The sequence below is a fragment of the Cyprinodon variegatus genome, unplaced genomic scaffold (genome assembly GCF_000732505.1).
Source record: "Cyprinodon variegatus isolate N-32 unplaced genomic scaffold, C_variegatus-1.0 Scaffold897, whole genome shotgun sequence".
In the NCBI taxonomy this organism is placed as follows: domain Eukaryota; kingdom Metazoa; phylum Chordata; class Actinopteri; order Cyprinodontiformes; family Cyprinodontidae; genus Cyprinodon; species Cyprinodon variegatus.
Window position 1 is genome coordinate 108946 of NW_015151350.1, and position 10909 is coordinate 119854.

General features: G+C 44.8%; 1 protein-coding gene across 1 annotated transcript; it reads left to right on the forward strand.

The window, feature by feature from the left end:
- The first annotated feature begins 1970 nt into the window (after positions 1 to 1970).
- ppp1r10 (protein phosphatase 1 regulatory subunit 10) lies at positions 1971 to 10675 on the forward strand. The gene is made up of 18 exons (XM_015397921.1): positions 1971 to 2280; positions 5188 to 5296; positions 5654 to 5740; positions 6140 to 6275; positions 6361 to 6412; positions 6489 to 6581; positions 6657 to 6785; positions 6872 to 6977; positions 7059 to 7165; positions 7247 to 7374; positions 7459 to 7618; positions 7705 to 7848; positions 8403 to 8649; positions 8736 to 8811; positions 8899 to 9102; positions 9182 to 9305; positions 9381 to 9740; positions 9816 to 10675. The coding sequence occupies exons 2-18, from the start codon at positions 5190 to 5192 to the stop codon at positions 9953 to 9955; spliced, it is 2400 nt and encodes a 799-aa protein (XP_015253407.1). The 5' UTR covers positions 1971 to 2280; positions 5188 to 5189; the 3' UTR covers positions 9956 to 10675.
- The last annotated feature ends 234 nt before the right edge of the window (positions 10676 to 10909 follow it).

Consider the following 10909-nt stretch of genomic DNA (forward strand, 5'->3'; position numbering starts at 1 on the left):
CGGAGTCAAGTAAAAGTACCTCTCCAAAATATGACTTTGGTAAAAGTCCAAGTCACTGACTGAAATTTTACTTGAGTAAAAGTCTTAAAGTATCTGAAATGGCTTGTACTTAAGTATAAGAATTACTGTAAAAATAGATGTACTCAAGTAATGTACGGTAGTTAAAAGTATAAGTAAAAAATAAGTGCAGTTTGAATGACATTTTTTTTTTTAAATTTTAGTAAACTTTGAAGGTTAAATTCACTTAAAATAATATAAACAACCAAGTGTAGGATAAATTTAGACTGGCTTTACGAAACAGACGTATCCTATTGGTGTTGATGAACGAACCCAAGACCTGACTTTGTAGTCAGTCGGCGGGGTCAAAACACTTACGTTTCTCTCGCTCGTTTTTTTTTTTTTACTTGGTAACTAAACCAAACATTGAAAATGTATCGGAGTAAAAGTATGCAATTAAGTTTGTAAATGTAGTGAAATAAAAAAGTGTATACTCTTGGAAAGTATAAAGTACTCCAAAATATACTTAAGCACAGTAGTGAAGTATTTTTACTTCGTTAATATACAACACTGTTCTTGAGAATATGTATTTTCCTAAACTGGATGTGTAGAGTAGATGGGGATACTGATTCTGGGAATATGGAATGAAATAAAAAAGCCTGATAGTACATCATACTGAAGTTATAAGTCAATATAAAACACAAATATAGATTTAATTACTAAATTTGACATGGGATAAAGTAATATTCCTATAGCTTATAATCTCCATTTACTATTTAATTTTTTTTTTTATAAGAATATGGTTAACAACAGTTTTCAGTGGTATGAGAACATTTAGACACAGTGAAACAATGAGAGGATTTATTTTAAGGAATTTATTGAAACAAACAAGTAGCCGTTGGCTTTCAGAGAAAGGACACAACACTGCTGTCAGTGTCATTTTTTTGAAGCAAACGCTCATGTTTCCTTTTTTGTATCAATATTACTGGATATAAAGAGTGACAAAAATAACAACGCTCAACTTTCATAAACTGGCTGCTCAGTGACGCAGTGGGTAGCACTGCTGCCTTGCAGCAAGAAGGTTCTGGGTTTGACTCCCTTTCTGCATGGAGTTTGCTCTATATTCTTCCTGTGCATGCATTGGTTCTCTCCGGGTACTCTGGCTTCGTGTCACAGTCCAGAAAAAAAAAAATATATATACCGGTATGTTTTTTTCAATTTTTACAGAAAAACCATAACTGTGAAACACAAGGATAATCTGTCATAAAAGTTGGGCATTCTGAGAGGAAGCTCTGGAAAAAAAATCCAGCCTGTGAAATGTTCTCGTTTCAATCAGCCAATTGATCTGAAAATTGGACGAGTTCGCCTTATTTAACGGTCAAAAGTCAAAATTAGCCTCAATTGACGTACACTGTCTCTGACAGCAGCTTGGTCTGACTTAAGATGGCCGCTCTATCGGCACACCCCTCATCCGATCATGTGTTTTCTGTCTTTGACCCGAGTCGCCATTTTGAAAAATTATTATCATCTAAATTGCTTATTGAAATGCTGCTCAAAACCTTGATTAACCAGTAAAAATGTCATAAGGGTTTTATTATCTACGACATGAATAGAAAAATGGCGGATTTGGTCTATTTTTGAAGCCTCAAAGAAGACTTTCTATCTCTAATATGAAATTCGCCATTACGCCCTTGATCGAGAAGGAAAGGTCGGTGATTTCCACCATTTTGGTTTCGTTCAAACCGGTGAAAATCATTGGTCGTGACGTAAAAAACGTCATGGGGTATATAAAGCAAGTCCCTCCTTTCCGAGCTCATTCCCGGATTTGGTCAAAGGTAAGTCAAGACAGTAAAATTTGCGGAACGAAAAAACGTCATTAGTTTTTAAATTCCAATCTTTCTAACGAGGAAAATAACATCTCCTGTTTTAATGAAGGACGGGGATGTTTACCAGTCAGTTGAAAGTGAATTTGTGTTTGTCTCTTTTGTATTTTCGCAGGTTTGAATTTGCTTTGCCGAAGACTGAGCCTTCGAAGGACTTCAAACAGCTCTTCTCCATTCCATTTTTTTCCCTTCGAGTAATGGACATTTGATTACTATTTTTGCCTCCAGTTGGTCCAGAAGAAAATGCTAGCGTTTAGCTAGCACAGCCCAGTCCATAAGAAGTCTCTGATGATCATTAAAACCATGAAGGTTGACGACATATAAATGAGTTATGAGCTATAAGTGCTTGAAAAAGTACAGCATAATATAGCCGAGACGCTGAGGATCTATAGTATCAATAGTAAGTTGATTTTTGAAGTTGAATTAAATCGACATTCATCCAATGAAGTTGTTGTAGGGATGGCTAGCTGTCGGTAGCTAGCTAGCCGTGGTAGCTGTGGGCATAAATCCTGATAGAATGAGCTCACACACTAAGGAGGACGGGCTGGCACCGCTCCGTCACTTTGTGTGTGAGACAGGATAGACAATTTGTTCAAAAATAAAAATTCAAACAGGATATTTGAAGAATTTTCATAAGCAATCTGTTTATAAAGATTGCCCTGAGCATAGAGGGGAGAAAAACAGTCAATCCGGACGTTTAAACAAAAGCAGCCGCCTTCAGAGGATCGAAAGTAGCGCAATCTGCACATAAAGATTGCGTGAGTTTAGGGTTTAATGGACAGCATAAAGCCCTTTTGTTTTGCCGGTAGTGTTAGGACATGGACACTGCATGTCGTAGTCGTCAATCTGTGGATAAAGATTGCAGGATGGTGGCCCAGCCGTGCGAAGCACAAACATGGATCGGTCACTGTTTGCTTTCCGTCCAGCGGACATCAAGTTTCCGGAGGAAGATTTGCACGTTTGAGGTTCTGGGGAGCAGAGACTGGTAGAGTCCGCTGTGTCTCAGTGTTTTTCCAAAGAGCCATTGTTGGTGAAAGGACTGACGCACCCTGGGAGGGAGGGAGGAGGGGGAGGATCAGCCTGCAGCTCCCCCCCCTCCCTGCAGAGCAGCGGTAGATCAGGTTCTGGGAGGACTGGCAGGGCAGGGTGGGGGGAGCTGGAGTGACACAACTGGTTTAAAGTAGATCTTTGAAACTTGTGTTGTTTTTTTTAACCTCATATTTTAGCAGACTAACAGGCTTTGCTCATCAAGTCCACTCATAACTGTGAAATCTGCAGCAATGCCACGGCGTGCCTCATAACATTTCCCCACCCATATCAGGGTCATGTGTGCTTTAATGACTTTTCTGTATTTGTGTAACAATTGTGACGTTTCCAGGGTGTGAGGTATTTTGCAGTGTTGTGGAGGGTGTGAGACAATATAAAACTTCTACTCCATCAGTAACACGGGTAAGATCTGATCAGTCCAATCTGACATTTTCATTTCACCTAGTCTCCTGCAGGACCAAGGCTCCTGCAGCTCTATAAACCTTTGACTTACTCAGATACTTGCATGCTTTTGCTGCATTGTCTGCAGAACGACTAAACATGATTTCACCGTGGACAAATTACTAAAATAAAGCCTTCCCTTTCTCATCAAATATGTATGAGAACCTTTTTATCAGAAACACTTGAGTCATGCAGTGTTACAGTAAAAACAAACATTGGATACTTTCTGTGCAGAGCATCCTGCCATCATGGGGGGAAAAAAAGGATAATAACATATAAGTATAAATGTGTTCATACCCGCAGAAGTTATAGATGAAGAAAAAAGTATTTTGATAATTATTTAATATTGTTTTTGATTGGAAAACCCTTACTTGTTTTTTTAGCATCCATCCTTGTATAATTATCGACTCACTGCTATTTCCGACAACTAACATTTGATAAAGATCAGCAGGTATATGAGGTTGGAAAGCTTCATACCCACTCACTCTTATCACAAGTTCCTATCTCTGTTAGATTTGAGCCAATATCGCCACTCAGAAACGTAGATATTGTTTAAGGAAACTTCAGATTAGATCTAAAACCTGCTCTATATGTGAATGATGCTCATCTGATGACTCCTCCCTCTTTCAAACACCTCAGCTAACATCTAAGATATCTGTTTGACTGCATTAACATTATGAAAATTAGAACAATTGTCTTTAAATATTGTATTTAGCCTTAATTTAAGAAGGAAAATAAGATTATTGCTCAATTAAATGAGTATATTACCCTTAAAATAAGACAAAGAGAGGATATACACCTGAAATTAGAGACTAGTTTTCCTTATAAATGTAATAATGTCTTATTCCATTAGCAAAGTGTCTCACTTCCTGACTTAATTTGAGGAAAAAATGCACTTATTTGAAGATAGATACACATTGTTTGCAGTGTGATAAAACATGAACCTTTCTTCATGGGTCAGAATGATGTTTCTTTCTATCAGTCCCACTTATCTTGTCATCAGAATCCTAGTGTGGCTGATCTTCACCCTACTGGTCTGACACCAGATAGCCAGTACAGCAGGGATGTCAAGCTCCAGTCATTTAGGGCCGCTGTCCTGCAGCTTCTAGACGTTTCCCTGCTCCAACTTACCTGAACTAAGTCTCAAAGTCCTGCTAATTATTGAATGCAGGTGTCATGGAGCAGAGATGCCTCTAAAAGCTGCAGGTCACCGGCCCTCAAGGACTACAGTCTGACACCCCTGAGCTAGAGCCTCAAGATTTAGATGCGTCCAACTATTTATGTCAGCGTCATCACTCAGAAACATTTAGTTGGAAGGTGTGTCCACATGTGTAACGACATAAAAAGGGTAAATAGATGTTTTTTAATAACCTGAATAAAAACTCAGATCAATAAAACATGTTTTTGTTTGATGATTCATGGAACAGTTTTTATAAACACTGCATTGTCTCTGTGTTTTGAACCTAAATCTTTATAATACATCTGTCTCACACTCGTATGGGAGGGGTGGTTGAACTGGTTTCAGCGTAGGGAGCAGGAGGCTGCAGGTGTTTGTCTGTGTTCACTGTTCAGGAGGAACTGACCCAGATGTTCCTGAACCAAAGCAGGCGTGGCGGTGTAGTCACCTGCATCCAGGTGATTGGTCACTTTTGACCTTATTGGTCCAACTCTGGCTGTTTTTCCCTCTATGGTCTCAGAAACGATCCGGGATCCTTAGGCCCAGTCAGCAGACCGACAGGATGTCGCTAGAACCGCGTGTCTTTGAATCGTTGACCTTGTCCGGGCTCTATATTGATGATGTGGGGTGTGTGTGTTTTAGACATGGTGGTGGAACCTGTTGACCCCAAGGAGATTTTGGAAGGGGTGGAGTCCCTGCTGGGGAAGGATGGAGAGCTCCGCAGTCTGGAGGGAGTTCCCAAGGTGTTCAGGTGAGACGCTGCCCTCTGATGGTGCTGCTGTTCTGTCAGATGAGCATTCCTGGTCATCCCAGCATCCCAAAAGTCGATCACCGTTTACCTCTTTAGTTTTGCATGAGAAATGGACTTTAAACTATCTAAATGGGTGTGTTTCCCTTTGGTCATCTACAAAAAAACTATTTAATTACCTTCTTTTCGGTGTTATTTGGAAGCGTATGACGATCTGACTTAAAGTGATACACACTCATGGAGGTAGTTTAAAGTCTTGCAGATGCGTATTGCCTATGGGTATGCTGATCTGACAGAACTCCGCCCTTGTTCCCCCCTCTGTCATCAACCCATCGACTCATTTTATCTTTTCTTTCTCAGCTTGATGAAAGCCTCTACCAAGATGGCCAGCAGGTGTATGTATCTCAACGTGCTTCTGCAGACGAAATCTCACGATGTTCTCAACAGGTGGGTCTCCCACACATACATTTTAAATAATTTTATTGATATAGCATCAGTTCACAATGCCTTATCTCTTAGGCACATTGCAGTATTCAACCACATCATCCAGTAGAATTGAATGGTTTTCTATCTTAAGGGAAACCAGTTAGTTAAAACGCCAAGCATGCTTGTAGCGACAGTTGAGAGGAAAACCTTTTTAAGTCGGGCATACACTGTGCAATATTTTCAATCTTTGCACGCAGCTACAGCTCAGACCGCAGGGTTTAAAAAGTCACAGTGAGCGGCCATCAGGCTGACTGGGGTTATATAATAAATACTGAGGTTTAGTTCAGGCTCAGGAAAAAGAAGCAGTTCTTCTAGTAGCGCCATCTGGTGGTTTAAAAAACAAGCTTCTCCTTCATCCAGGTTCATCCAAGTCGGAGGCTACCGGCTGCTCAACTCCTGGCTCACGTATTCCAAAAGCACAAACAACACCCCGCTGCTGCAGCTCATCCTGCTCACCCTGCAGAAGCTGCCTCTCAAAGTGGACCACCTCAAGCAGGTAGCGCCTTCACATTTGCTCTCTGGGTTTCAGGGTTTTAGTCAACGTTCTGCAGCATTAACCCACTCTGATCGTTTTCCCCCAGAACAACACAGCCAAGCTGGTGAAGCAGCTGAGTAAAAGCGCAGACACTGAAGGTGAGTTTGAGACTGAAATCAGCACGAATGCTGGTTTGAGGTGTAGCTTTAACAGTTTGTGACTCTTTGTTTTTAGAGCTGAGGAAGCTGGCAGGCGTCCTGGTGGAAGGCTGGATGGCCACCATCCGCTCCCAAAGCGCCTCCAGCAGCAGCAGCAGCTCCCCTGCTGGTACGGACCTCCATGGTTTCTCTGTTCCATCCCAGATTAAACTCTCCGCCTTCTTAACACCGTTCTTTTCTTTAGATAAAAAGAGGAAAAAAGAAGAGAGCAAGACGCTGGTGAGGGACGTGAAGGAAAAGAGCGGCGATGAGGGGAGGAAGAAGGAGAAATCTAAAGCTCACGCTCCCAGCCACGCTAAGATCCGCTCCATTGGTACGCCCTGCCTCAGCAGCAGCCACCCACCGGCCCTCACATCCGACCATCTTTCTCATAGTCGTGTTTCTGTCTTTGCTGCACAGGGCTGGAAATGGAGGCTTCCAACCCGGCCCCTCCTAAGAAGGCGACCCCTGCCCCTCAGCTGGGGGAGAAATACATCATAAAGCCTCCGCTGCTGAAGAGGCCGAGGTAAGACTCCGCATTCTGTTTGAAATCGTGTGTTTTTTCCTGTCAGGCTGCTGATTCTGATTGCTGTGGGTTTTTCCTCAGTGGCTCCGGCCCCTCAGACGCTCCGCCTCCGGAGAAAAAGTACAAACCACTAAATACTCCCTCAAACTCCACCAAAGAGATCAAAGTCAAGATCATTCCAGCCCAACGTGAGTTTAAGCACAGGTAACCAGAAACGGTTTTCGGTTTGTTGGAGCGGCTGTTTGATACGAGGAGTTTTTGTGTTGCAGCGATGGAAGCTACCGGCTTCCTGGATGCCCTGAACTCGGCGCCGATCCCGGAGAGGATCAAGAAGAAGAAACCACCAGGAGCTTCTGTTCCTGCGAACTCCAAAGCCGTCTCACCGACGTCAGCCAAGGTACCGACCCGCTTCTCTCACCCGCTTCTTTCTCAGCAGTCATCCAGACCCCCGCCCACTGACCCCTCCCCCTCCTGTCCTCAGGGGAACCCGTTCGATAGTAAACCAGCTGGGTACTCCCCGTCTGCAGCCAGACCGCCTTCGCCGGAGGCTGCTGCTTCGTCTGCTCCTGCTGATGAAAACCAGGAACCAGAGCAACCTCTGACCCCGGTTCCTGCTGAGGACCCCGAAGCCTCTGAAAACAGTAAGGCCCCCAAAATGTGCAGATTTGTTAAATTAACAGGCTGCTGGTGAGAAAGGAACGTAAAAACACCTCTGATGCTGTTACAGCGGAGAAGCCCAACGCTTTGGCAGAACCACGGCCAGAAGAAGAAGGTCTGACCAAGAAGGGCAAGAAGAAGAAGACGGTCCACTGGGCCGAGGAGGAGCAGCTCAAACACTATTTCTACTTCGATTTGGATGAGACGGAAAGAGGTGAGAGTTAGCTCTATGCAGCTTGGTTTCAGGTCTAATGCACTGAAAAACATCAAAATCTAAATAAGAAGCTTTTGCTTAAAAATACCTGATTTTTTTTTTTATTGCGGAGGAAAGTGAGACACTTTTAAATTCAGTTTATTTCTATAAACAGTTGATTTCTGCTATAGAGATAGCTCAGGATAACCTGAGCCACTCTAACTAGAAGCTTTATCAAAAAGGAAAGTTTTAAGCCTAGCCTTAAAAGTAGACAGGGTGTCTGCCTCACGGAATAAAAATAGATAACTTTTGCCAATGGAACAAAGACAATTTGCATTTAAAATAAGAAAAATCAACTGCATTGTGTTATTTCAAGTGCATATTTTCTAATAATCTTATTTTGAAAGTAAAAATACTCATTCTGTTGGCAATTCATCTTTAACTAATCAATCTAAGGATAAATAGACTTAATTTAAGACGTTTTTTCTTATTTCTAGACTGTTTCTGCGGTGCTGATCCAAAGCTTGTGAGGATTAGTCTCCAGCTTCTTTAATCCGTTTCATTTTTATTTACAGTCAACGTCAATAAGATCAAAGATTTCGGCGAGGCGGCGAAGAGGGAGCTGATGATGGACAGACAAACCTTTGAGATGGCTCGCCGGCTTTCCCACGACGCCATGGAGGAGCGGGTCCCCTGGACCCAGCCGAGGCCCCTGACTCTGGCGGGCAGTCTTGTGACGCCGGGGGCCAACAGCACAGAGAAGCACACCCAGAGGGAGCGGGAGATGGGCATCCTGCAGGAGATCTTCCTCAGTAAGGAGAGGTACGTGTGTCCGCGCTGAGCAACCGTAAAACATGGCGGCCGATCCCTGTTCATGATAAAGACTCCCATTTCTTTCTGTTCGCCAGCGTACCAGACAGTCCTCATGAGCCGGACCCAGAGCCATATGAACCAATGCCCCCCCGCCTCATCCCCCTGGACGAGGTAAGCAAACGGAACCAGAATCACTCACTGATTCTCTCTCGCAGTCAGCCATCTTGTCCTCTGAGCCGTCGCTGTGTCTCCCTGCAGGACTCTTCTATGGAGGATGACGGCTACGGCGAGCCTATGGACACGTCGTCCCATCAGGCCCAGACGGAGAGCTCCAAGCTGCCGCCGGTTCTGGCCAACCTCATGAACCTGAACAGCAACGCCCGCAGCCCTCAGGCCACCAGCGCCGTCCAAAACCCCGCAGCGCCGGTGGTGAATGTCCAGGAGCTCCTGACGTCCATCATGGTACCGATCCGCCGCTTGAGTGATGTCATGGGGTAAGGAGAAGGAGTTGTGCGGAAGCTAACCGGGTTTCTGTCCTCAGGGAGCGTCTGGCAGCCAGTCCACAGAGGAGCTGATCAAGCAGCCCGACTTCTCCGATAAGATAAAGCAGCTGCTGGGGTCTCTGCAGCAGAACCAGATCCAGAACCAGAGCGGACCCCCTCCAGGTAAACACGCCCCCTTATCATCCAGCCTTAACCCCTCCCTCACCCAGCCTAACCTCCCTGCCTCCTCCCCTTCAGTCAACCAGGGGCTTCTGGGCCACGGGCCGGGCGTCAACAACATGAACAACATGCACATGCCGATGCCCATGAACGGCGGCTACCCACCCAACAGCTCGCAGGGGGGGCCTCACTTCAACCACCCCCCACCCCCTCACAACCACGGCCCGCCTTTCAACAACGCCGGAGGCCCCCGCATGATGGGGCCCCGAGGAGGAGGGAGAGGAGGAGAGAACGGAAACTACTGGGGAGACGACTCCATGAGGGGGGGCCCTCACCGAGGGGGGCATTTCCCCCGAGGAGGGAGGGGTCGGGGAGGAGACATGGGTTTCCGAGGCAGGGGACGGGGAGGACCCAGGGGGGGACACAACAACATGAACGGTAGGTAGATCCAGCACAGCTGATTATTGGTCTCTGATCAGAAACGTGTCGTCTGATCGCCTTCTCTGCTCGCAGACATGTCCAAGAGGCCCATCTGTCGTCACTTCATGATGAAGGGCAGCTGCAGGTACGAGAGCAACTGTGCTTTCTACCACCCCGGCGTCAACGGCCCCCCGCTACCGCCTAACCACCCTGCCAACCAGCACGGCCACTAGGGGGCAGCGCCGCTCCTCCTCAGCCGGTGAATCCAGAGGAAACCAGGAGCTCCACCCAACAACCAGACTCTGTTTTACTTTTTGAACTGTGAGACTGAAACATGCACAGACACCTGACCACTACGTTCCCGCAGCTGTTTGGACTGACCTACTGCCATGGAAACCAACCACCGATTAATGCTTGAACACAACATTGCTCTTAATTTGAGTCTGGAGTTTGTGCCAAATGGGATCATCTGGTTCTTTGGTTCATTTCCTCCCAGCGTTACTTTTGCTCCCTGATCAGAGTCCCAACAAGCAGAATGCGCCGCTGACTCCTTCTTTCTCAATCCATGAGATGTTCTTCCTAGTTTTCTTGGTTGCAGCTGATTGGACTAGATGCTAATGACCCGAGCAGCGCGTAACACGGCGGATTTCTGCATATCCGCGACTCTGGGGCTGCAGCAGCGTCTGTGATGTGACAATCATGGCGTAACCGATGTCGTTCCTCCTGTGAACCCAGGAAGGGTTTGTGCCGTCAGTGTTAGAGACTCTGTGTCCGTCTGTGGGTCACCGATAAGACGTTTTCTGTGAAAACGGTACTTTTTCTTTTTTTTTGTCTCTTGTGGGACTTGAATGTATTGTTAAATTTTGCTCCCTACGACCTTTTTTTGATACAAAACTTTGAAATCGTCTTTGTTGTCCGTACAAACTGTTGGTATGAATACATACTTTTATATATGTATAGATATGTATATGTACATATATATGCAAATATATGCACATATATGCACCTCAATCTAGCCTATATGCAGCATATATGTACATATATATGCATACATATATAATTTTTTTTCCGGTTAAACTTCTGAACTCATGAAATGAAGAAACTCTGTGACTCTTGTTTTATTTTTTGTTTACCCTCAGATTACAGACTGTTAAATCCAGAGACATTGTGTGGTGTTTAATTTTTCT